Genomic DNA, 25,582 nt, shown 5'->3' with positions numbered 1-25,582 from the left:
CCTCCATGTCCTCTTGTCCTTCCATGCCCTGGTGTCCCCCATGTCCTCTTGTCCACTCCCCATGTCCTCTGTCCCCTGTGTCCCTGTCCTCATGTCCCCCATGTCCTCTTGTCCCCTCTGGCGTCCCCCTGTCCCCACACCCTCAGTGTCCTCCCCCACCCCATTTTCCACATCCCCGTGTCCTCGTGTGACCCGGGTGACCCTCTGGGGGTGACACGGAGGTTTGGGGGACCCCCACCCACGATGTCACCCCCGTGTTTACCCCTCCCAGTGTCCCCACACGCCCCGGTGTCCCTGCCTGTCCCCACCCCCTGGCACGCCCCTGTGCGATGGCACGCCCTGCCGTGGGCTGGGTGTCCCCGCGGTGACGGTGACAGTGACGGTGACGGTGACAGTGCCAGCTGGGCGTGGCCCCGGGGGTCTCTCGTGCCATCCCGCCCTCGTGCCAACACGGGGACAACCACCGGTGTCACCATGGCGACAGCATCCCCCGGTGTCACCGTGGCGACAGCATCCTCCGGGCGCGTTGCCAGGGCCGGTTGCCATGGCGCCGCCGGGGCTGGGTACCCGTTGCCATGGAGACGCCCGGGCCTGTCTCCCTGGTGACGGTTGTCACGGCACTGCCGGATGCTCCTGCCGCGTCCTTGAGGGGGGACAGCGATGGGGGGGGCTGGAGGGGACTGGAAGGGCCCTGGGGTGCTGTGGGGGGGCCTGTGGGGTGTGGGGGCCCTATAGGGTGCCCTGTGGGGTGTGAGGTCCTTATGGGATGTCCTATGGGGTGCGGGATCCCTACAGGGTGCCCTGTGGGGTGCAGGGTTCCTATAGGGTGCCCTATGGGGTGCAAGGACCCCATAGGACACCCTATGGGGTGCAGGATCGTTATGGGATGTCCTGTGGGGTGCAGGATCCCTATAGGGTCTCTATAGGGTGTGGGGTCTCTGTAGGGTGCCCTGTGGGGTGCAAGGTTCCTATAGGGCACCCTATGGGGTGCAGGGTACCTATAGGGTGCCCTGTGGGGTCCACAGTGCCTGTAGGGTGTGGGTAGGGCACTGCTGGGTGTCTCATGGGGTGCTGGGGTCCTGTGGGGTGCTATGGGGTGCCCTATCGGGTGCTGGGTCCTTTGGGGCACCCTATAGGGTGCAGGGCTACTGTAGGGCACCCTATAGGGTGTTGGGGTGCCATGGGGTGCCCTATAGGGTGCTGGGGTGCTATGGGGTGCTGTAGGGTGCCCTATAGGGTGCAGAGACCCTGTGGGTCACCCTGAGGGACATGGGGTGTGCACAAGGTGTGAAATTCCCGCTTGGGGTGTGCAAATCCCCACCAGGACAAAGCTCGGGGCGTGCAAATCCCACGGGGCGTGCAAACCCCTCCCCCCCATCCCATTGTGCCCCGCCCCCAAGGTCAACCCGAGGTCACGGGGTGGGGCTGCACGGACGCGGTGGGGGCGGGGCTTGCGGACACACCTGGGCACTAATGGCTCTGCCCCTCCCCCCCTGCTGCCCCCCGGGACCCCCAGAGGAAGAACCCGCGGTGGAAGGTGAGTGGGGGAGGGGCTTTTGGGGGGAGGAGCATTTTGGGAGGGAGGGGGTTTGGGGGCGTGGCCGTGCAAAGCCCCGTGTGACACCTGAAATGGGCGGGGCCTGGCTCAGGTGTTGTGCAAGGGGCGTGCGCGGCTCCAGGTGTGCAAATCCCGCGGGAATTGGTTCAGAAGGGGCGTGGCCTGTGCGGCAGAGGGCGTGGTTTATGCCAAAAATAGCAGCGAGGGGCGGGGCTAGGGGCTCGTGCAGAGCACGTGGGTCTCGTGACGTTCGCACAGGGGGCGGAGCCATGCAGCTTCCCCAAGACATGACGTCACTTCCCTGAGGGCCCAATAGGATGGCGATATGCAAATGAAACTGGCACGGCCGAGCCAATGCAGCGTGTGTGACGGGGTGGGGGCGGAGATATGCAAATTAGAACACCGCCGGCAGCCAATGGGAGGAAGCAGCGATGAGGCTGCCGTGGATTGGCTGAGCTCAGAACCAAGGGGTGGGGCTTGCACGAGGGCATGAAAGGGGCGGGGCGATGTTTATTGGAGGGGGCGTGACCAGTTTGAGGGGCGGGGCTTGCCCCCCACGTGCCCCGCACGAGGGCCCCGGGGTGGGGGAGGGTCCCCGCGCCAGGGGCGGCCCCGCCCCCCCCCGTGTCTCATCCCCTCCCCCACCCCCGGCTTTTCCCCGAAAAACCTCGGAAAAAGGGGAAAAACCCGCGGGAAAGCGGCGGGGGGGGTGAAAAACGGCAGGGGCGGCGCTTCCCGCGTGGCCCCGCCCCCCCCGCGCTTGTCCCCGCCCCCCGCCCCTCCCAACCCTCCCCCCCGGCATCGCCCGATGCCGTCACAAGTTAAAGGAGGTTTAAGTTGTGACGGGGCCCCTCCCCCACCCGGGGCCCCTCCCCCACCCCCCAACCCCCCCCCCGGGGCCGCTCGGGCCTTTCGGTCATTTTGGGTTTTTTGGTTAATTTTTAATTTTTTTAATTCTGATTTTTTTTTTAAATTACGTTTATATTTTTTAATTAATTTCTCTTTCATTCCCATTTCCCCCTATTTTTCCCATTTTGCCGCTTTTCCTTTACTGTTTCCTTTTTTTCCCCCCTTTTTTCTTTGACATTTCCCGTTACTTTGGCTTTTTCATTGTTTTTTTAGATTATTTTTCCATTTTTATTAATAGTTTTTCTTTTAATATTTTTCATTTTCACGTGATTTTCACATTATTTTGACTATTTCCCCCTTTTTATGGATTTTCTACTCTTTAAGGTATTTGCCCGTTTAAATTTATTTTCCAGTTTCTTTATTTTTCTCCACGTTAATTAATACCTTTCTTCTTTTTTATCATTATCTCCTTATGTAATTATTTTTCCTTTTAAAATTCTTTTTTCAATAAATTTATATATTTCCTCCATTTATATCAGAGTTCTTTTTCACCTTCATTTTTGCCTTCCCTTTGTTGGTCTTTTTCTTCTTTATTTTCCCTCTTTGATAATTTTCCCTTTTAGAATTATTTTAATTTCCCCCCCTTTTTCCCCCCTTTTTATTTTTCCTTTTCTCTTTTCCCTTGTGCTGCTGACTTCCCCTTTTTATCAATTTCCTCCTTTCCCTTGCTTTGACCCTTTTCACTTTTTTCCTCTTTTTCCTCCCTTTTCCCCGCTTTCACCCCTTTCCCTCCTTTCCTTCCTTTTCCTTTCTTCCTTTTTTTCTCTATTTTTTATATTTTCCCCCATTTTCCCCCTTTCTCTCATTCCCCTCCCCTTTCATTTCCTTTCATTATTTTTATTTCCTCCCCCAATTTCCCTTTTCCTTCCGTTTTCTCCCATTTCCCCCCTCCCCGAGTTCTACCCATTTCCCGTTTTTTCCCCCCAAATTTTCCCTTTTCCCGCCACTTTTGCTTTCCGTTCTCCCGCCCCTCCCCCCACGCCTTTCCCACGCCCCTCCCCCCACCCCCCCTCCCCCCCAGGTCCCGCCCACCTGCGAGTCACCGGCCAAGGTAAAGACGCGCCCTCGGGCCCCTCCCCCACCCCCTCATCACCCTCATCACCCTCGCCCCTCCCCCACCCCCCCATCCCCCATCCCCCCCCCCCATCGTGTCTGTGGCTCGTGCGACACGGGGGGGGAGGGGCGGCCGCCTCGCACGGGGACGGGGGGGGGGAGGGGAGGGGGCGGTCCCTCGTGCAAGGGGGGGGAGGATGGGGGAGGGGCTGTGACCCCTCCCCCCATAGGAGGAGGGGCCTGGGGGGGGGGGGTCCCTGCACGGGGTGGGGGAGGGGTCCTTGCACGAGGACCGAGGGGGGGTTGGGGGGAGGGGACACACCTGGACACACCTGGGCCCCGCCCTGACGCGCCCCTCCCCCAGGGCCCGCCGAGGTCGCCGAGGGGGGGCCCGGCCGCGGCGCCGGTGAGATCCAGCAGGCAGCGAAAGGTCAGTGAGGGTCAGCGGGACCCCCCAGCTGGGCACACCTGGGACCCCCCCAGAACCACCTGGGACCTTCCAGAACCTCCCAGGAACCCCAAATCCCCAGGGCACACCTGGGACCTCCAAACCCCACACCTGTGCACACCTGGGACACCCAGAATCACCTGGGAGCCCCCCAGAACCTCCCAGAAACCCCCAATGCACACCTGGACATCCAGACTTCTCAGGACCCCACAGCCCCACACCTGTGCACACCTGGGACACCCAGAATCACCTGGGAGCGCCCAGAACCTCCCAGAAACCCCCAAACCCCCAATGCACACCTGGAACCCCCAAACCCCACACCTGTGCACACCTGGGACACCCCAGAACTTCTCAGGACCCCACAGCCCCACACCTGTGCACACCTGGGACACCCAGAATCACCTGAGACCTTCCAGAACCTCCCAGGAACCCCCAATCCCCAGGGCACACCTGGGACCTCCAAACCCCACACCTGTGCACACCTGGGACACCCTAGAACTTCTCAGGAACCCCCAAACCCACAACGCACACCTGGAACCCCCAAACCCCACACCTGTGCACACCTGGAACACCCCAGAACCTCCCAGGAACCCCCAAACCCCCAATGCACACCTGGAACCCCCAAACCCCACACCTGTGAACACCTGGGACACCCCAGAACTTCTGAGGAACCCCCAGCACACACCTGGAACCCCGTAACAATGTCCTCGTGCAATGTCCCCACAGTAATGTCCCCATGGTGAGGTCCCCATCACTGTGTCCTCATGCCAAAGTCCCCATTGCCAGGTCCTCGGTGCAATGTCCCCATGATGATGTCCTCCTTGGAAAGTCCCCATGGCCACATCCCTGGTTCACAGTCCCCATTTCAGTGTCCCCATGACAATGTCCCCATCACAAGGTCCCCATCACAACATCCCCATCATAACATCTCCATGGCAATGTCCCCATGACAATGTCCCCATCACAAGGTCCTTTTTGCGATGTCCCCATGATGATGTCCTCATTGGAAGGTCCCTAAGGCCACATCTCTGGTTCATGGTCCCCATCACAACGTCCCCATGATAACGTCCCCATCACAACATCCCCATCATAACATCCCCATGGCAATGTCCCCATGACAATGTCCCCTTGACAACATCTCCATGGCAACATCTCCATGACATCCCCATCACGACATGCCCATCACAATGCTCCCATGATAATGTCCCCATCACAACATCCCCATCACAGCGTGCCCATCATAATGATCCTGGAACAACATCCCCATGACAATGTCTCCATGTCAATGTCCCCACCACAGTGTCCCCATGACAATGTCCCCATCACAACATGCCCATCACAATGTCCCCATCACAACATCTCCATCACATGTCCCTGTAACATCCCCATGACAATGTCTCCATCACAATATCCGCATCACAACATCCCCATGACAGCGTCCCAGGACAATGTCTCCATGACAACATCCCCATCATAATATCTCCATGACAATGTCCCCATCACAGCGTTCCCTTGACAATGTCCCCATGATAATGTCCCCATGACAACTCATGACAATGTCCCCATGACAATGTCCCAATGTCCCCATGATAACGTCCCCTTGACAAAGTCCCCATCACAACATCCCCATCATAACATCTCCATGACAGTGTCCCCATGACAACATCCCCATGATAATGTCCCCATGACAACATCACCATCATAACATCTCCATGACAATGTTCACATGACGATGTCCCCATGACAATGTCCCCATGATGTCCCCATCATAACATCTCCATGACGATGTCCCCATGACAATGTCCCCATCACAATGTCCCCATGACAACATCGCCATGATAACGTCCCCACCACAATGTCTCCATGACAACATCCCATGATAATGTCCCATGACAGCATCACCATCATAACATCTCCATGACAATGTTCACATGACGATGTCCCCATGCCAATGTCCCCACCACAACCTCCCCATGCCCCCTCCTCATCACAACCCCCCCACCCCCTTTCACCACCTCCCACCAACACCTCCCCACACCACACCCCCTCTGCCAACCTCCCCCTCCAACGTCCCCACACGGCGTCCCCGCTGTCCCCACCGCCAGGCCGCGCCGAGTACGTGGCCACGTTCCGGGGCAGCGAGTTCTTCTGCTACGACGTGTCGCGGTCGCCGGTGCAGAGCAGCGCGGACGAGCTGGCGCTGGCGTTCCGCACGCGGCAGCGCCACGGGCTCCTGCTGCACACCGGCCGCGCCGCCGACTTCCTCAACCTGTCGCTCAAGGCCGGCGCCGTGTGGCTCGTCATCAACCTGGGCGCCGGCGCCTTCGAGGCGCTGGTGGAGCCCGTCAACGGCAAGTTCCACGACGGCGGCTGGCACCACGTGCGCGTCACGCGCAACCTGCGGCAGGTACGGCGGGGAGAGGGCGGGAGGGGAGGGGTGGGTGGTCTCTCGAGGGGTCAGTGCGGGGAGCTCCCCAACTGGGAGCACTGGGAGCTTTGGGCAGCTCCCCAACTGGGAGTGATGGTTTGATCAACTCCCCAACTGGGAGCTTTGGGCAGCTCCCCAACTGGGAATGATGGTTTGATCAACTCCCCAACTGGGAGCACTGGGAGTGTTGGGCAGCTCCCCAACTGGGAGCACTGGGAGTGATGGTGGGTTTGATCAGCTCCCCAACTGGGAGCACTGGGAGCAATGGTTGGCTTGGTCAACTCCCTAACTGGGAGCACTGGGAGAGATGGGTGGCTTGGGCAGTCCCAACTGGGGCACTGGAGTGATGTGGTTGGCAGCTCCCTACTGGAGCACTGGGACTTTGGGCAGCTCCCCAACTGGGAGCACTGGGAGCCTTTGGCAAGTCCCCATCTGGGAGTGATGGTTGGTTTGATCAACTCCCCAACTGGGAGCACTGGGAGAGAGGGGTGGTTTGGGCAGGTTCCCAACTGGGAGCACTGGTTGCATTGATCAGCTCCCCAACTGGGAGCACTGGGAGCAATGGTTTGCTTGGTCAACTCCCCAACTGAGAGCACTGGGAGAGATGGATGGCTTAGGCAGTTCCCCAACTGGGAGCACTGGGAGAGATGGGTGGTTTAATCAGCTCCCCAACTGGGAGTGATGGTTGGTTTGGTCAACTCCCCAACTGGGAGCACTGGGAGCGATGGTTGTCTTGTTCAACTCCCCAACTGGGAGCACTGGGAGCCCTGGGTAGTTCCCCAACTGGGAGCACTGGGAAAGATGCTTGGTTTGATCAGCCCCCCAACTGGGAGCACTGGGAGCTTTGGACAGCTCCTCAACTGGGAGCACTGGGATGGGACTCTTGGCCAACCACCCCAGCTGGCACCACCAAGCATTTTGCTGAGCTCCCCAATTGGGAGCACTGGGAGCGATGGGCATCTTGGTCAACTGCCCAGCTGGGAGCACTGGTTGTCTTGGACTACCAATCGACCAGGAAATCCAGTTAGCTTGGCCAACTCCCCAACTGGGAGCACTGGGAGTGATGGGTGTCTTCATCAACCACCCAACTGGGAGCACCAGTACCATGGCAGCTCCCCAACTGGGAGCACTGGGTGTTGGGTTAAACCAGACAGCCGGGCATACTGGGAGCAATGGGTTCCTCAGTCTCCTCCCCAACTGGGAGCACTGGTTGTGCTGGTCAGCCACCCAACTGGGGGTGATGGGTACATTGGCCGAGCACCCAACTGCGAGCACTGGGAATAATGGGTGTCTTCATCAACCACGCAACTGGGAGCACTGGGAGCACTGGGTGTCTTGTTCGAGCACCCAACTGGGAGCACTGGGAGCCTTGATCCAGTCCCCAACTGGGAGCACTGGGTGTCTTTATCAACCACCCAACTGGGAGCACTGGGAGCCTCAATCCAGTCCCCAACTGGGAGCACTGGGAGCACTGGGAGCACTGGGTGTTTTGCTCCAGCACCCAACTGGGAGCACTGGGAGCCTCAATCCAGTCCCCAACTGGGAGCACTGGGAGCACTGGGTGTTTTGCTCCAGCACCCAACTGGGAGCACTGGGAGCACTGGGTGTCTTTATCAACCACCCAACTGGAAGCACCAGTACCTTGACCAGCTCCCCAACTGGGAGCACTGGGAGCACTGGGAGCACTGGGTGTTTTGCTGGAGCACCCAACTGGGAGCACTGGGAGCACTGGGAGCACTGGGTATCTTGCTCCAGCACCCAACTGGGAGCACTGGGAGCACTGGGTACCTTGCTCCAGCACCCAACTGGGAGCACTGGGTGTTTTGCTCCAGCACCCAACTGGGAGCACTGGGAGCACTGGGAGCACTGGGTGTTTTGCTCCAGCACCCAACTGGGAGCACTGGGAGCACTGGACATGCTGCTCAGCCACCCCGCCGGCAGCGCCGACCGCAGGATCTCTCTCTCCCCAACTGGGAGCACTGGTTCCATGGACCCTCCCAAACTGGGAGCACTGGACACACCACTGGGGGAGGGGTCTCTGCCCAACCCCCACAGGGGGGTGTGACCGGTGGAGTTTGGGGGTTCCCCCCCCCCATTTTATGACAACTTTCTGCTTCTCTCCCCCCTCCCCCCCAAGGTGGGCGCCGCCCCTCCCCCACCCCCACCCCCCCCTCCTCGTGCCACGCCCCTCCCCCCCTGTGTGTGCGCGTGCCACTAACACGCTTCCCCCCTCCCCCACCCCGCGGGGCCCCCCCCCACTAACCTCCCACTAATCCTGGGGGGGCCCCCCCTTTTAACAAAAGCAACCCCAAAACCTCCCCAAAATAACCCAAAAACAACCCCCCAAAAAACCCCAAAAAACCCTAAAAAAAAAACCCCAAAAAACACAAAAACAACCCCAAAAAAAACCCCCAAAAAACCCAAAAAGCCCCCCCAAAACGTCACGTTTGTGTTTTGTCCTTCTCTCGCCGCCAGCACGCAGGGATCGGACACGCTATGGTAAACAAACTGCATTACCTGGTAGTTATCACTCTATTGTTACTCCTTGGCTTCGCCGTGTGGCCCCCGACTCCCAACCTTTTGGGGCCGATCCGGGGGATTTTGGGCAAAAAAACCAAAAATAAAACAAAAATATTTCATCCGCCATCTCTGCAGGCCGAGCTTCGGCTGCGCCCCCCTCCCATCGTGGCAAAATAAATGAGAGCTGGTTCTACCTCACCCTCCTCTTCCTCCCATCCCACCAAAAATCCTTCCTGAGGGGGCGGGTGGTGCTCGATGGGGGCAGAACCCATTTGCCGCCCCGTTTTTGGGGTGAGTTTTAGCGGTTTTGGGCAATTTTCACCCGTCTGCCATCTTGTGGCTGAGTTACGGCTCCCTCGTGCCAAAATGAGCTGATTTTTCCCCAAAAAAGTCCTTATCTGGGGTCAGGACGGTGATGTTTTTTCTCAAGAAGGTTCAACTCCCACTGTTTTGGGGTGAATTTGAGGGATTTAGGGCAATTTTCAGCTGTCCGCCATTTTGTGGCGGAGCATCGCCTCCCTCATGCCAAAAACAGCTGATTTTCCCCCAAAAAAATCCTTTTTGAGGGTGATTTTCTCAATGAGGGCAGTGCGGGGTCCCTGTTTTGGTGTGAATTAGGGAATTTTTTGGATTTTGGGTGATTGGATTAACACCTGCACATTCCCAATGCCAAAACCAACTGATTTCCACCCAAAAAGTCAGGCCAGGCTCAGAAGTTGCTGATTTTCCCCAAGGGGACGATGTGGGCTCCCGCTCCCCCATTTTGGGGTGAATTTTAGAAATTTTGGACAATTTTTCCCCCCTCACACCATCCAGGGCATAGCTGCAGCTCCCTGGTCCCCAAACCCGCTGGTTTCACCCCAAAACCCGGCCCTGGTTGGGCTTGTTTTCCCCTGGAAATTTTTAGGAAGTCCCAGACCCAATTTTGGGGTGAATTTTTGGGATTTGGAGCAATTTGACACCAATCCCACCTTCCAAAACAGCCAAGCCTCAAATTCTCCATAATTTCCCCCAAAAAACCCAATGCAGGTCAGGGGCAGGATGGAGCCCCCAAACGCCTCATTTTGGGGTGAATTCCTGGGATTTCAGACATTTTGCTCCCATCTGCTCCCTCGTGGCCAAGCACAGCTCCAAAAGCCCCAAAACCACCCCAAAATTTGAGGTTCCCCCCAAAATCCACCTGTCACTCACAGAGGGGCCGTGGGACCCCACCTCCCTCCCCATTTTGGGGCGATTCCTTTGGATTTTTCCCCATTTTTGCCAAAACCAGCCGCTTTCACCCCAAACCCCGCCGCAGGGGGATTTAAAAAAGGGGGGAATTTGAATGAATTTTTATTTTTTGGGGGAGTGGGTGTCGCCCCCTCCCCAAATCGAGGACGGAAACGGCGTTTTCAGGACAAGCTGCCGCCCCTCCCCCATCCCCGCCCCCTCCCCGCCCCCTCCCCCAATCCCGCGCAGGCAGCGGGGCCGCCCCTCCCCCCCAACAAAGCCCCTCCCACCCGGGATGGGGGCGGGGCCCCGCTGCCTGAGCCACGCCCCCTCGCACGTGCTTGGCCACGCCCCCTGCACGGCCTGACTAACACTGACCCCTCCCCCTCCCCCATCCTACCTGAGACCCCTCCTCAGCCCCTCCCCCACCCCGCCCCTCCCCCAACACCCACCCAGGGGGCACCGGGGCCGCCCCCCCGCGGGGGGAGGGGCTGGGGGGGCATGAGAGGTGTGTACACGTGTGTGCAGGTGTGCAAAGGTGTGTGCAGGTGTGTACAGGTGTGTGCAGGTGTGCACAGGTGTGTGCAGGTGTGCAAAGGTGTGTGCAGGTGTGTACAGGTGTGCACAGGTGTGTACAGGTGTGTGCAGGTGAGTGTAGGTGTGTGCAGGTGTGTTCAGGTGTGTGAGGGTCACATCAGGTGTGTGTGCAGGTGTGTACAAGTGTATACAGGTGAGTGCAAGTGAATACAGGTATGCAAAGGAGTGTGCAGGTGTGCAAAGGTGTGCGCAGGTGTGTACAGGTGTGCAAAGGTGTGCACAGGTGAGTGCGGTTGTGTACAGGTGTGCACAGATGTGTACAGGTGTGCAGAGGTGTGTACAGGTGTGCAAAGGAGAGTCAAAGTGTGCGCAGGTGTGTAAAGGAGTGTGCAGGTGTGAAAAGGGGTGTACAGGTGTGTGTACAGGTGTGTAAGGGTCACTAGAGGTGTGTGTGGGTTTGTGAGGGTCACACCAGGTGTGTGTGCAGGTGTGTGCAGGTGCACGTGCTCACACGCGTGTGCAAGATGCTGTGGGGCTGCCCCCGTCCCCCCAGGGTCCCCCCATCCCTTTGCACGCCCCCCACCCTGCACGCCCCCCCAACCCTCCCTTTGCACGTGCTTGCACACCTGTGCACGCCCCCCTGGCACACCTGTGCACGCCCCCCTGGCACACCTGTGCACGCCCCTGGCACACCTGTGCACGCTGCCCCCACTAACGACCGTGTTTGTGTCTGAGCTTTCTTCTGCCCCGGGACCCCCAAAACTCGATACTAACCCCCCCCCCACCCCCCCGTGTCACACCTGTGTCACACCTGTGTCCCCTGTGTGTCACCCCAGTGTCACCCCAGTGTCACACCCGTGTCACCCCAGTGTACACCTGTGTCACCCCAGTGTCACCCCAGTGTCACCCCAGTGTCACACCTGTGTCACCTCCGTGTCACCCCCTCCTCCTCTCATCACCCGCCCCCCTTCTCACCTGGGGGGGCTCCTTGGGGGTCTCACCTGGAGATACCGGGGGGGCTTCAACCCCTCCTCCAACCCCTTGTGACCTCCCCCCATCAATCTCATATCAACCCCTCAGGTGACCCCAAACCACCCCCAGGTGACCCCAAACCCCCTCAACCCCTCATCTTCATCCCCCTCATCATCTCCCCAGGTGACCCCAAACCCCCAAGGTGACCCCAAACCTCCCCCCAAGTGACTCCAAATCCCCCTCACCCCTCACCTTCATTCCCCCATCACCTCCCCAGGTAACCCCAAAATCCCACCCAGGTAACCCCAAACCCTCCCAAGGTGACCCCAAACCCCTCCAGGTGACCCCAAACCCACCCAAGGTCACCCCAAACCCCTCTAGGTGACCCCAAACCCCCTCACCTTCATCCTCCCCAAAACCCCCAGGTCACCCCAAACCTCCCCAGGTGACCCCAAGGTCACCCCAAACCCCTCTAGGTAACCCCAAACCCCTTCACCTTCATCCTCCCTATCACTCCCCCAGGTCACCCCAAACCCCCCCAGGTGACCCCAAGGTCACCCCAAACCCCTCTAGGTGACCCCAAACCCCTTCACCTTCATCATCCCCATCACTCCCCCAGGTCACCCCAAACCCCCTCACCCATCACTTTCATCCCCCCATCACTCCCCCAGGTCACCCCAAACCTCCCAGGTGACCCCAAAACCCCCAGGTGACCCCCAAACCCCCCCAGGTGACCCCAAGGTCACCCCAAACCCCTCTAGGTGACCCCAACCCCCCTCACTTTCATCTCCCTATCACTCCCTCAGGTGACCCCAAAACCCCCCAGGTGACCCCAAACCCCCTCACCCATCACCCTCACCCCCCCACCCATCCCACCCATCACCCCCCACCCCTTTCCCATGTGTCCCCCTTTGTCCCCCGTGTTCCCCCTCCCCAGTTTTGGGGTGCCCCGGCCCGGGGGGGTCCCGGCTGAGCGCGGCCGCTCTCCCGCCCCCCCCCAGGTGACCATTTCCGTGGACGGCATCCTGACCACCACGGGCTACACGCAGGAGGATTTCACCATGCTGGGCTCCGACGACTTCTTCTACGTGGGGGGGTCCCCCAACACCGCCGACCTGCCGGGGTCCCCCGTCAGCAACAACTTCATGGGCTGCCTCAAGGACGTGAGTCTGGGGGCTCGGGACCACCCCCATCGTGGTCACATGGGGAGGGGTGCAGGTGTTTGGGGTGGGGGGAGAGGTAGAGGCTCCCCGACTCACCTGTGGGTGTTCTTGGGGGTGGGGGTGACATTTTGGGGACCCCCGACTCATGTGTAGGTCACATTTTGGGGACCCCAGACTCACCTGTGTGTGTCCATGGGGGTGGGGGTGACATTTTGGGGACCCCTGACTCACCTGTGTGAGTCCCCAGGAGCTGTGGGTGACATTTTGGGGACCCCCGACTCACCTGTGGGTGTCCCTGAGGACTCTGGGTCACATTTTGGGGACCCCCAACTCACCTGTGTGTATCCATGGGGGTGAGGGTGACATTTTAGGGACCCCCGACTCACCTGTGCATGTCCCCAGGGGCCGTGGATCACATTTTGGGGACATCCATGATCTCCCCATCTCACCTGTGTGTGTCCCCTGGTGCTGTGGGTGACATTTTGGGGACATCCATGATCTCCCTTACTCACCTCTGTGTGTCCCTGGGGACTCCGGGTCACATTTTGGGGACCCTCAGCTCACCTGTGCATGTCCCTGGAGCTGTGGATCACATTTTGGGGACATTTATGAGTCCCCAGCTCACCTGTGGGTGTTACTGGAGACTCTGGATCACATTTTGGGGACCCCTCAACTCACCTGTGCGAGTCCCCAGGAGCTGTGGGTGACATTTTAGAGACCCCCGACTCACCTGTGCATGTCCCCAGGGGCCGTTTTGGGGACCCCCAACTCACCTGTGCATGTCTCCAGGAGCTGTAGGTCGCATTTTGGGGACATCCATGAGTCCCCAGCTCAGCTCTGCTTGTCCCCAAGGGCCGTAGATCACATTTTAGGGACCCCAGACTCACCTGAGTATGTCCCCAGGGGACTCTGGGTCACATTTTGGGGACCCCAGACTCACCTGTGTGTCCCCAGGGGACTCTGGGTCACATTTTGGGGACCCCAGACTCACCTGAGTGTGTCCCCAGGGGACTCTGGGTCACATTTTGGGGACCCCAGACTCACCTGAGTGTGTCCCCAGGGGACTCTGGGTCACATTTTGGGGACCCCAGACTCACCTGTGCATGTCCCCAGGGGCGTTCCAGGTGACACCTCAGTACAGCAGCACCGGGGGATGTCGAACACCCCCAAACCTCACCTGTCCCCCCTTCCCCAGGTGGTTTACAAGAACAACGACTTCAAGCTGGAGCTGTCGCGGCTGGCGCAGGAAGGGGACGCGCGGGTGACGCTGCACGGGGCGCTGCTCTTCCACTGCGACCCCCCCCCGGCGCTGGACCCCGTCACCTTCGCCACCCCCCAGGCGCACCTGGCGCTGCCCACCTGGCGCCCGGCCCGCGCCGGCTCCGTCTCCTTCGATTTCCGCACCACGGAGCCCAACGGGGTGCTGCTCTTCGGGCAGGGACCCCCCCGCGACCCCCCGGCCGCAGCCCCCCGGGGGCCGCCCCCGCCGCCCCCCGATTTCCTGGCGCTGGAGCTGCTGGACGGGCACCTGTACCTGCTGCTGGGCATGGGCGCGGCCGGGCTGCGGCTCCGCGCCAGCGCCCGCAAGGTCACGGACGGAGAGTGGTGCCACGTGGACGTGCAGCGCGACGGGCGCAAAGGTGAGGGGGGGGCTCGGGTGTGCAAAGGGTGTGCAAAAGGTGTGCTGGTGTGTGGGGAGGGGTGTGCAGCTGTGCAAAGGGTGTGCAGGTGTGCAAAAGTGTGAAGGGAGGGGTGTGCAGGTGTGCAAAGGGTGTGCAGGTGTGCAAAAGTGTGAAGGGAGGGGTGTACAGGTGTGCAAAGGGTGTGCTGGTGTGTGGGGAGGGGTGTGCAGCTGTGCAAAGGGTGTGCAGGTGTGCAAAAGTGTGAAGGGAGGGAAGGGAGGAGTGTGCCGGTGTGCAAAGGGTGTGCCGGGCTTGGTAGGGCAGGGTGGCCCCATTATCTCCCCCTTTGCCATGCACCCTCTGTCCCCCACTGTCCCCTCGCTGTCCCCTGATGTCCCCTCGCTATCCCTATGCTGTCCCCCACTCTCCTCCTGCTGTCCCCTTGCTGTCCCTTGATGTCCCCCTGATGTCCCCCCACTCCCCCCACTGTCCCACACTGTCACCCCGCTGTCCCCTGCTCTCCTGTGCTGTCCCCCACTCTCCCCCTGCTGTCCCCGCTGTCCCCTGACTATCCCCCGCCATCCCCTCTCGCTGTCCCCAGGCTCGGTGTCGGTCAACAGCCGCAGCACGCCCTTCCTGGCCAGCGGTGACCGCGACGTTCTGGACGTGGGGGCCGAGCTGTACCTGGGGGGGCTCCCCGAGGGCCGCGCGGGCCCCCCCGCGCCCCCCGAGCTCTGGGCCGCGGGGCTGCGCCTCGGCTTCGTGGGCTGCGTGCGGGACCTGTTCGTGGACGGGCGGAGCCGCGACGTGCGGGCGCTGCTGGGCGCGGGGGGGGCTCCGGGGGTCGCCCCGCTCTGCGCCAGGGACCCCCCCCGGCTGTGCGCCAGCGGCCCGTGCCGCAACGGGGGCACGTGTCGCGAGGGCTGGAACCGCTTCGTGTGCGACTGCCGCGGCACCGGGTACCTGGGGCCGCGCTGCGAGACAGGTGAGGGGACAGCGACACACTGGGGACAGAGGGGACACAGAGGGGGTGGCACTTCCTGAGCACCTGGGTGAGCTGGGGATGGGGGGGATTGAGGGTGACACAGGACCCCGAGGTGACACAGTGGGGATTGAGGGTACACCTGGGGGGGCACCGGGTACCTGGGGCCGCGCTGCGAGACAGGTGAGGGGACAGGGACACACTGGGGACAGTGGGGACACAGAGGGGGTGGCACTTCCTGAGCACCTGGGTGAGCTGCAGAGGGGGCTGGGGGGGTTTAGGGCATCCCTACCTGGGGCCGTGCTGCGAGACAGGTGAGGGGACACAGGGACAGAGGGGACACAGAGGGGACAGAGGGGGTGGCACTTCCTGAGCACCTGGGTGAGCTGGGTAGACAGGGTTGGGGGGGATTGAGGGTGACACAGGACCCTGAGGTGACACAGCAGGGACTGGGAGCACACCTGGAGGGGACATGGGGTACCTGGGGCCGCGCTGTGAGACAGGTGAGGGGACACCCTGGGCACACCTGGGGACATCTGGGGACATCTGGGGACACCTGAGGACACCCTGGGGACACCTGGGGACACCCGGGCACACCTGGGGACACCTGGGCACACCAGGGCACACCAGGGCACACCTGGGTACACCCTGGGCACACACCCGGGCATACCTGGGGACACCTGGGGACACCCTGGGCACACCAGGGCACACCAGGGCACACCTGGGCACACCAGGGCACACCAGGGCACACCCGGGCACACCGGAGGTGGCCGTGCCGATGGTGACAGACGTGTCCCTGTCCCCGCAGAGGCGGCAGTGCTGAGCTACGACGGCAGCATGTACCTGAAGGTGCAGGTGCCGGGCGAGCAGACCGAGGCCGAGGACGTGTCCCTGCGCTTCATGTCCCCCCGAGCCTTCGGCCTCGTCCTGGCCACCACCTCGCGCCACTCGGCCGACACGCTGCGCCTCGAGCTGGACGGGGGGCGCATGAAGCTCACCCTCAACCTGGGTGAGCCCCCCGAGAGCCCGCGGAGACCCCCCGGATGAACCCCGCAACGTCCCTGAAGTGTCCCTGAAATGTCCCCAAATCCTCCCCAAAATGGGGCCCGAGTTGGGTCTGGTCGTGCCAGGAGGGTCAAAATGGTGCTTAGGACCCCAAAATAGGGCCTGGGACCCTAAAATGGTGTCTGGGACCCCAAAATGGTGTCTGGGACCCTAAAATGGTGTCTGAGATCTCAAAATAGGGCCTGGGACCCCAAAATGGTTCTTGGGACCCCAAAATAGGGCCTGGGACCCCAAAATGGTTCCTGGGACCCCAAAACGTCATCTGGGAGCCCAAAATATTGTCTGGGATCCTAAAATGGAGCCTGGGACCCCAAAATATTGTCTGGGACCACAAAATGGTGTCTGGGACCCTAAAATGGTTCCTGGGACCCCAAAATGGTCTCCGAGACCTCAAAGTAGGGCCTGGGACCCCAAAATATTGTCTGGGACCTTAAAATGATGTCTGAAAACCCAAAATATTGTCAAGGGATCCTAAAATGGAGCCTGGGACCCCCAAATGGTCAAATTAGCGCCTGGGACACCTCAGTGATGCTCAGGACCCAAAATTGGTGCCCAAGTTGGTTCTTACGACCCCAAAAATGATTCTTGGGGTCCCTAAACATCCTTAAAAGTGCTTGTGGCCCAAAAGTGGCCCAAAGTTGGTACCTGGGAGCCCAGAATGATGGTCAGGACCCCAAAATGGTGCCCAGGTCAGTTCTCCCGGCCCCAAAATTGTCAAGTTCGCACCTGGGACCCCAAAAAGAGTGTTCAGGTCTCAAAATGGTGTCGGGGTTGGTTTTTGTGATCCCAAAATTGTCAAATTGGTGCCTGGGACCCCAAAACTTCCGCCAAAGGTGCCCAGGACCCAAAAATGGTGCTTGAGCACCCCCAGAATGGCACCTGTGACCCCCAAACTGGCCCTGATTGTCACCAGAGCCACCTCGGTGTCCCCAATTCCCCCCCCCCCCATCCCGCGGGATTGGGGCCTTCGTGACCCCCCCGCTGCCATTTGGGGCACAGCGCCGGGACCCCCCAAAGGGGCTGAGGGTCCCCCCCAGAGGATTGGGGACCCCCAAGGGTTGGGGACCCCTCCTGCAGCCCCTTCTATTGGGGGGGACCCCTCGAGGGGCTGCAGGTTCTCTGTGGGGTGGGGAACCCCCCCCGTGGGATTGGGGACCCCCCCAAAGGGATGCGGACCCCCCCAAAGGGATGCGGACCCCCCCCATGGAATTGGGGACCCCCCATGGAATTGGGGACCCCCCAAGGGGTTGGAGATCCCCCAAAGGGATGCGGACCCCCCCCGTGGGATTGGGGAGCCCCCAAAGGGGTTTGCGACCCCCCCAAGGAGTTGGGGTCCCCCTCATGGGATTGGGGCCCCCCCCGGGTCCCGGTGTTTGCCCCCCCCCGCCCCGCAGCGGTTGACGAGGGGGGGCCCAGCCCTGGGTGGGATCCCCCCAGATCCCCCCGGATCCCCCCGGGCTGGGCCCTCAGGGCGGCCGGGCCCCCCCGCGAGGTGCCAGAGACCCCCTAAACCAGTTCCCATCCCAGTCCAATCCCAGTCCATCCCAGTTCATCCCAGTCCCTCCCAGTTCCATCCCAGTCCCATCCCAGTCCCTCCCAGTTCATCCCAGTTCATCCCAGTCCCTCCCAGTTCCATCCCAGTCCAATCCCAGTTCATCCCAGTTCATCCCAGTCCCTCCCAGTTCATCCCAGTTCCATCCCAGTCCATCCCAGTCCATCCCAGTCCCATCCTATTTCCCACTCATCCCATCCCAGTCCATTCCCCTCCCATTCCCAGTTCATCCCAGTTCCCCGCTCTGGCACCTCGCCCCTCCCCCGGCCGCCCCCCCCGTCCCCGGGGCGCCCCCTGGCGGCGGCTGCGAAGGGCCTGACCCGTGTCTTCTCTCCCCAGACTGTGTCCGCGTGGGCTGTCACCCCAGTAAGTGCCACCCCCGCCCCGGGACACCCCAGGACACCCCGGGACACCCCGGGACACCCCCAAAACCCCCTGGGATATCCAGCTCCCAAAACCCTCCCATGAACACCCCTAAAAATGCCCCAAATGCCCCCAAAACTCCCCCAAACAACCCCAAAGCTGCCCCCAAAACCCCTCGGGGACACCCCTGGGGACACCCCCGGGACACCCCCAAACACCCCAACCTCCCTGGGATACCTGGCACCCAAACCCCCCCCATGAACACCCCAAAACACCCCCATGAACACCCCAAAAACTGCCCCAAACACCCCCAAAACCCCCAAAAAACCCCTGGGGGACAGTGGTGTCCCCGGTGTCCCCGCTGTCCCTGGTGTCCCTGGTGCCACCGGTGTCCCCGGTGTCCCCCATGTTCCTGGTGTCCCCAATGTCACCGCTGTCCCTGGTGTCCCCAGTGTCCCCCATGTTCCTGGTGTCCCCAATGTCATTGCTGTCCCTGGTGTCCCCGGTTTTCCCCGGTGCCATCGGTGTCCCCAGTGTCCCCAATGTCACTGGTTGTCCCCAATGTCCCCGACTGTCCCCGGTGTCACTGCTGTCCCCGGTATCACCACTGTCCCTGGTATCCCCAGTGTCCCTCGTGTCTCCAATGTCACCACTTGTCCCTGGTGTCCCCAGTGTCACCAGTTGTCCCCAGTGTCACCGGTATCCCTGGTATCCCCAGTATCCCCAGTGTCCCTGGTGTCCCCAATGTCATTGGTGTCCCCGGTGTCCCAGTGTTCCCAGTGTCCCAGTATCCCCAATGTCCCCGGTGTCCCCAATGTCTCCGGTGTCCCTGGTGTCCCCAATGTCCCTGGTGTCCTGGGTCTCCCCAATGTCCCCAGCTGTCCCCAATGTCCCCGGTGTCCTGGTTGTCCCCGGTGTCACCACTGTCCCGTATCCTCAGTGTCCCCAGTGTCCCCACTGTCCCTAGTGTCCCTGCTGCCCCTGGTGTCCCAGTATCCCCAGTATCCCCAGTGTCCCCAATGTCCCCGGTTGTCCCCACTGTCCCCGCTGTCCCCGGTGTCACCGCTGTCCCCGCTGCCCCCAGGCAAGGGCCCCGAGACGCTGTTCGCGGGGCAGCGGCTGGATGACAACGAGTGGCACTCGGTGCGGGTGGCCCGGCGCGGGCGCAGCCTCCAGCTCGCCGTGGACAACGTCACCGTCGAAGGTGACACCGCGGGGACGGGGCGGGGGGACCTCGGCCTGGGCTCCTGGGGACACCGGGGTGCTCAGACCCGTGGGGACGTGGTCAGTGGGGCTGCAGGAACGTGGGATGGGGATGGAGGTCCACGGGGACGTGAAAGTCCATGGGGACAGGGATGAAGGTCCAGGGGACATGGAACAATGGGGACAGGGATGAAGGTCCATGAGAACCAGAATGAAGGTCCATGAGGACACTGGTGCTTGGGGACATGGTGACCAGGTCCATGAGAACATGGATGAAGGTCTGTGGGACAGGGATGAAGGCCCAGGGGACAGGGATGAAGGTCCAGGGGACATGGAACCATGGGCACATGGATGAAGGTCCATGAGAACCAGAATGAAGGTCCATGGGGACAGGGATGGAAGTCTGTGGGGACATTGGGGCTTGAGGACATGGTGACCAGGGACATGGGGACAGGGATGAAGGTCTATGGGATGGGGATGAAGGTCCATGGGGACAGGGATGAAAGTCCGTGGGAACATGGTGACCAGGTCCATGAGAACATGGATAAAGGTCCATGGGGACATCAAACCATGGGGACAGGGATGAAGGTCCATGGGGATAGGGATGAAGGTCCTTGAGAACCAGAATGAAGGTCCATGAGGGGGGAAGGTCCATGAGAACATGGATGAAGGTCCATGGGGTCAGGGATGAAGGTCCATGAGAACATGGATGAAGGTCCATGAGAACATGGATGAAGGTCCATGGGGTCAGGGATGAAGGTCCATGAGAACATGGATGAAGGTCCATGAGAACATGGATGAAGGTCCATGAGGGGGGAAGGTCAATGAGAACATGGATGAAGGTCCATGAGAACATGGATGAAGGTCCATGGGGTCAGGGATGAAGGTCCATGAGAACATGGATGAAGATCCATGAGAACATGCATGGAGGTCCTTGGGGACATGAGTGCATGGGGATGAGGTGACCAGCCCTGTGAGGACACCACCCACAACCTGTAGGTCCACGAGACCAACAGACCCATGGACCTGGGTGGCACCTCGCGCTCCCGGTGCCACCCCCGTGTCCCCCACACCCCCAGGACAGCTGTCGGGCTCCCACACCCGCCTGGAGTTCCACAACATCGAGACCGGCATCGTCACCGAGCGCCGCTTCCTGGCCGTGGTCCCGTCCAACTTCCTGGGCCACCTGAGCGGGCTGGTCTTCAACGGGCTGCCCTACCTGGACCTGTGCCGCGACGGCGACATCAGCTCCTGCGAGCTCAACGCGCGCTTTGGCCGCCGCGCCATCGTGGCCGACCCGGTGGCCTTTGGTGGCCGCGGCTCCTACGTGGCGCTGGCCACGCTCCAGGCCTTCTCCTCCTTCCACCTCTTCTTCCAGTTCAAGACCACGGCGCCCGACGGCCTCATCCTCTTCAATGGCGGCAGCGGCTCCGACTTCCTGGTGGTCGAGCTGGTCAAGGGGTGAGGGGACACCAAGGGACACTGGGGGACCCTGGGGGGACACCGGGGGGCACATTGGGGGGGCGTTCTGGGGAGCTCAGAGAGCTTGGGGACATCACAGTCCTGGTGGGGACCTTGGGGACCTTGGGGACATCACAGTCGTGGTGGGAATCTCAGGAACCTTGGGGACATCACAGTCCTGGTGGGGATCTTGGGGACACCATGGCCCTGCTGGGGACCTTGGGGACATCACAGTCCTGGTGGGGACCTTGGGGATCTTGGAGACACCACAGTTCTGGTGGGGATCTCGGGGATTTTGGGGACACCACAGCCCTGCTGGAGATCCTGGGGACATCACAGCCCTGATGGGGACCTTGGGGACACCACAGCCTTGCTGGGGAGCTCAGGGACCTTCCCAGATCTTGGGGACACCTGTGGGGTCCTTGGGGGTCTCAGGGAGCTCAGAAAACACCTGGGACCTTCTGAGGGTCCTGAGGACTTTGGGGACATCCTGGGGACCTTGGGGACCTCCTGGGCACCTCCTGGATGCTCTGGGGACACCAGGGGGGCCTTGGGGACCCCATAACCCCCCTGGGGACCTTCTGAACCTTTTCAGACCTTGTGACCCCCTCACCCCTCAGGGATGCCCCCACCCACCCTTAAGCTCCACCCCCATGCCACAAGCTCCTCCTCCTGGTTCAGGCCACGCCCATAACGACCACACCCAACTGTGACCACACCCCCACCATTGGCCCCAGCCCATTTTCACTCCCTGTATTGGGGGATTGGGGGAGGGGGGAGTCCCTTTGTCCCTTCCTCAGGTGGGAGGCCACGCCCAAACGAGGCCCCGCCCCCTTTTCGCAGGTACATCCACTACGTGTTCGACCTGGGCGAGGGCCCCTCGCTCATGAAGGGCAACTCGGAGCAGCCGCTGCACGACGGGCGCTGGCACGAGGTGGCCGTGGCGCGCGAGGGGGGGACCCTGCACGCGCTGCGCGTGGACGGGAGACCCGTGACCCAGCACGGGCAGGGCGCCCGCGGGCTGCAGCTCAAGGGTGAGACCCGGGGGACACCTGGGACACACCTGGGGGACACCTGGGGACAGGTGGGGACAGCTGGGATATACCTGGGGGACACCTAAGGGGGGGTACAGGTGTGTGGGTACCCCCACGACCCAGCACGGGCAGGGTGCCCACGGGCTGCAGCTCAAAGGTGAGACACGGGGGACACCTGGGGCACACCTGGGGACAGCTGGGGACAGGTGGGGACAGCTGGGAGAGGGTACAGTGTGTGGGTGTGAGTGTGTGGGTACCCGTGACCCAGCACGGGCAGGGCGCCCGCGGGCTGCAGCTCAAGGGTGAGACACGGGGGACACCTGGGACACACCTGGGGGACACCTGGGGACAGCTGGGATATACCTGGGGGACACCTAAGGGAGGGTACAGGTGTGTGGGTACCCTGTGACCCAGCACGGGCAGGGCGCCCGCGGGCTGCAGCTCAAGGGTGAGACATGGGGGGCACCTAGGACACACCTGGGGACAGCTGGGGACAGCTGGGATATACCTGGGGACAGCTGAGGGGGGGTACAGGTGTGTGGGTACCTCCTGACCCAGCACGGGCAGGGCGCCCACAGACTGCAGCTCAAGGGTGAGACCCAAGGAATGCCTGGGGATACCTGGGGGACACCTGGGGACACCTGGGGACACCTTGTGAGCATAACAGGTGTGGGGGTACCCATGGAGGGCATGGACAGGTACCCCCTGACCCAGCACAGGAAGGGGACTTGTGGCCTCCAGCTCAAGGGTGACACCTGGGATCACACCTGGGGCATACCTGGGACAGTTGGGGCACACCTGGAGCACCTGGGATCACCTGGGGCACACCTGGAGACACACCTGGGTGACATCTGGGACACCTGGGACCACCGGGGGCACACCTGGGTGACACCTGGGTGACACCTGGGAGAGGGCAGAGGTGTGGGGATGGTCCTGGGGTGGATGGGAGGGGTCACCCCACAGCACAGTGTCCCCTCACCCCTTGAGTGTCCCCCAGGTGACCCCCCCGTGCCCCCCCCAGGTGAGCTGTACGTCGGGGGGGTCAGCCCGGGGCTCCTGGGGCGCCTCCCGCGCCTCGTGGCCTCCCGGGGGGGCTTCCGGGGCTGCCTGGCCTCGCTGGACCTCAACGGGCGCCTGCCCGACCTGCTGGGGGACGCCCTGAGACGCGTGGGGGACGTGAGGAGGGGCTGCGATGGTGAGAAATGGGGAGGGGGCAAAGGGGGGACACAGGGCTGGGGGGTCTGGGGGCTGCAGAGTGTGGGGGATGTGAGGGGGGGCTGGGACGGTGAGAAATGGCGGGCACAGGGGGGTCTGGGGGCTTTGGGATTTGGGGGATGTGTAGGGGGGGCTGGGATGGTGAGAAATGGGGAGGGGCACAAGGGTTGAGGGGTCTGGGGGCTTTGGGACGTGGGGGATGTGAAGGGGGGGCTGGGACAATGAGAATTGGGGGGCATCAAGGGGGTCTGGGGTTACAGAGATATGTGGGGGGGGCACAGGGGTCTGGGGGTGTCTGGGACATTTTTTTGGGGGGGTCCGGGACTTTTCCACAGGGTTTGGGGAGGGGGTGCACAGGTGGGCAGGGGGCTTGGGGTGGGGGGGGGGGTCACAACGAGGTGTCCGTGGGGGATTTGAGGAACCGGGGGGCACACAAAGACAGAGGGTGGGAGGGGATTTAGCACCAAAAAACCCCATTGAGAGCCCCCCTCGGGGTTTGAGGGAACTGAGGGGGGTCCCCACAATCCCGGGGGGTCCCCACGAGCCCGGTGCCCCCCAGGCCCCAGCACGACGTGCGCCGAGGACTCGTGTGCCCACGGGGGCGTCTGCCTGCAGCAGTGGGACGGCTTCACCTGCGACTGCAGCATGACGGCCTTCGGGGGGGCCGGCTGTGCCGAGCGTGAGTGGGGGGCCAGGGGGGCTGGGGGGCTTGGGGGGCTCGGGAGGGCTGGGGGGGTTCGGAGGGGTTTGGGGGCTTGGGAGGGCTGGGGGGGTTCGGAGGGGTTTGGGGGAGTGGCTGTGCCAAGCGTGAGTGGGGGACTTGGGGGTCTTGGGAGGGTTTGGGGGGATCAGGGGAGTGGCTGTGCTGAGAGCGAGTGGGGGGCCAGGGAGGATTTGGGGGGCTCAGAGGAACTTGGAGGGATCAGGGGAATGGCTGTGCCAAGTTTGAGTGGGGGGCTGGGGGGCTTGGGGAGGGGTCGTAGGAACTTGGGGAGTGGCTGTGCCGAGCGTGAGTGGGGGGCCAGGGAGGATTTGGGGGGCTCGGGAGTTTTGGGGGGCTCGGGGGAGCGGTTGTGCCAAGTTTGAGTGGGGGGCCAGGGAGAATTTGAGGGGGTTTGGGGCCCCAGAGGAACTTGGGGAGTGGCTGTGCCGAGCGTGAGTGGGGGGCTTGGGGGGGGCTTGGGAGGGTTTGGGGGGCTTGGAGGAACTTGGGGGGATCAGGGGGGTGGCTGTGCTGAGAGTGGGAGGCCAGGAGGGTTTGGGGGGCTCGGGGGAGTGGCTGTGCCAAGTTTGAGTGGGGGGCCTGGGGGGGCTTGGGGGGCTTGGGAGGGTTTGGGGGACTCAGGGGAGTGGCTGTGCCAAGTTTGAGTGGGGGGCCAGGGGGGCTTGGGGGGCTCAGGGAGCCTGGGGGGTTCAGGAAGTTTTGGGGGGCTCAAAGGGGCAACTGTGCCCAATCTGAGTAGGGGGCACGAAGTGATTTGGGGGGCACAGAGGGAATTTGGGGGCTCGGGGGGATTTGGGGGGCTCAGAGGGGTGGCTGTGCTCAGTTTGAGTGGGGGGCTCGGGGGGATTTGGGGGGCACAGGGAGATTTGGGGCAGCTGTGCCCAGTTTGAGTGGGGGGCTCAGGGGGATTTGGGGGCACAGGGAGATTTGGGGCAGCTGTGCCCAGTTTGAGTGGGGGGCTCAGGGGGATTTGGGGGCACAGGGAGATTTGGGGCAGCTGTGCCCAGTTTGAGTGGGGGGCTCAGGGGGATTTGGGGGCACAGAGTGGCACGGGTGGCTCAGGGGGACACACAAGGGGTCCCAGGGTGGGTGGGGGACACCCCACAGCCGGGGAATCCCCTGTCCCCCACACCGGGGGGACCCCAGGACCCCCCAGGAGCGAGCAGGGGGGGGACAGGTGGCCTTTGTCCCCTCGCTGTGTGACCGTGGCACAGGACAAGTGTCCCCAAACGGGACAAGTGTCCCTGGCTGAGGTGGCTCCGTCCCTTCCTTGGTGCCGCCATGGTGGCCCTTAAGGAGGGCAGGTGGCACCGCGGGTGTCACCTGTGCCACCTGTGCCACACCTGTGCCACCTGTGCCTGGCACGAGGGCTCCGTGTCCCCCCAGGGCTCTCGCACAGGGACACGAGGGACACGAGGGACACACGTGTCCCTGCCCCGGGGTGGCTCTGTCCCCTAACGAGGGACAGGTGACAGCACGTGCCACACCTGTGTCCCTCACGGGGGGGGGGGAGATCAGGACCCCCCATGTCCCCCGTGGTCCCCCCCCATGTCCCAATGTCCCC

At 62.0% G+C, this 25,582-nt stretch overlaps 1 protein-coding gene across 17 annotated transcripts in view; it reads left to right on the top strand.

Annotated features, from left to right (window-relative positions):
- Positions 1-25,582, top strand: part of NRXN2 (neurexin 2) — a 48,625-nt gene that overhangs the window by 7,378 nt on the left and 15,665 nt on the right. For 7 of the 17 annotated variants that reach the window (XM_064736994.1, XM_064736985.1, XM_064736988.1 and 4 more), the window contains exons 4-17: positions 3,489-3,518; positions 3,885-3,950; positions 6,074-6,375; positions 8,872-8,916; positions 12,636-12,797; positions 13,993-14,437; positions 15,021-15,404; positions 16,210-16,410; positions 18,358-18,384; positions 19,466-19,585; positions 20,664-21,045; positions 21,889-22,079; positions 23,101-23,274; positions 23,854-23,973. In XM_064736994.1, the coding sequence (XP_064593064.1) occupies positions 3,489-3,518; positions 3,885-3,950; positions 6,074-6,375; positions 8,872-8,916; positions 12,636-12,797; positions 13,993-14,437; positions 15,021-15,404; positions 16,210-16,410; positions 18,358-18,384; positions 19,466-19,585; positions 20,664-21,045; positions 21,889-22,079; positions 23,101-23,274; positions 23,854-23,973 (2,649 nt within the window). The remainder of the gene's footprint in view (positions 1-3,488; positions 3,519-3,884; positions 3,951-6,073; positions 6,376-8,871; positions 8,917-12,635; positions 12,798-13,992; positions 14,438-15,020; positions 15,405-16,209; positions 16,411-18,357; positions 18,385-19,465; positions 19,586-20,663; positions 21,046-21,888; positions 22,080-23,100; positions 23,275-23,853; positions 23,974-25,582) is intronic. The other 10 variants (XM_064736989.1, XM_064736981.1, XM_064736991.1 and 7 more) reach the window with 6 other exon arrangements.

The sequence above is a fragment of the Zonotrichia leucophrys genome, unplaced genomic scaffold (genome assembly GCF_028769735.1).
Source record: "Zonotrichia leucophrys gambelii isolate GWCS_2022_RI unplaced genomic scaffold, RI_Zleu_2.0 Scaffold_34_1600103, whole genome shotgun sequence".
Classification (NCBI taxonomy): domain Eukaryota; kingdom Metazoa; phylum Chordata; class Aves; order Passeriformes; family Passerellidae; genus Zonotrichia; species Zonotrichia leucophrys.
Note: the sequence above shows the minus strand (reverse complement) of the source record. Positions and strands in the feature narration are given on the sequence as shown.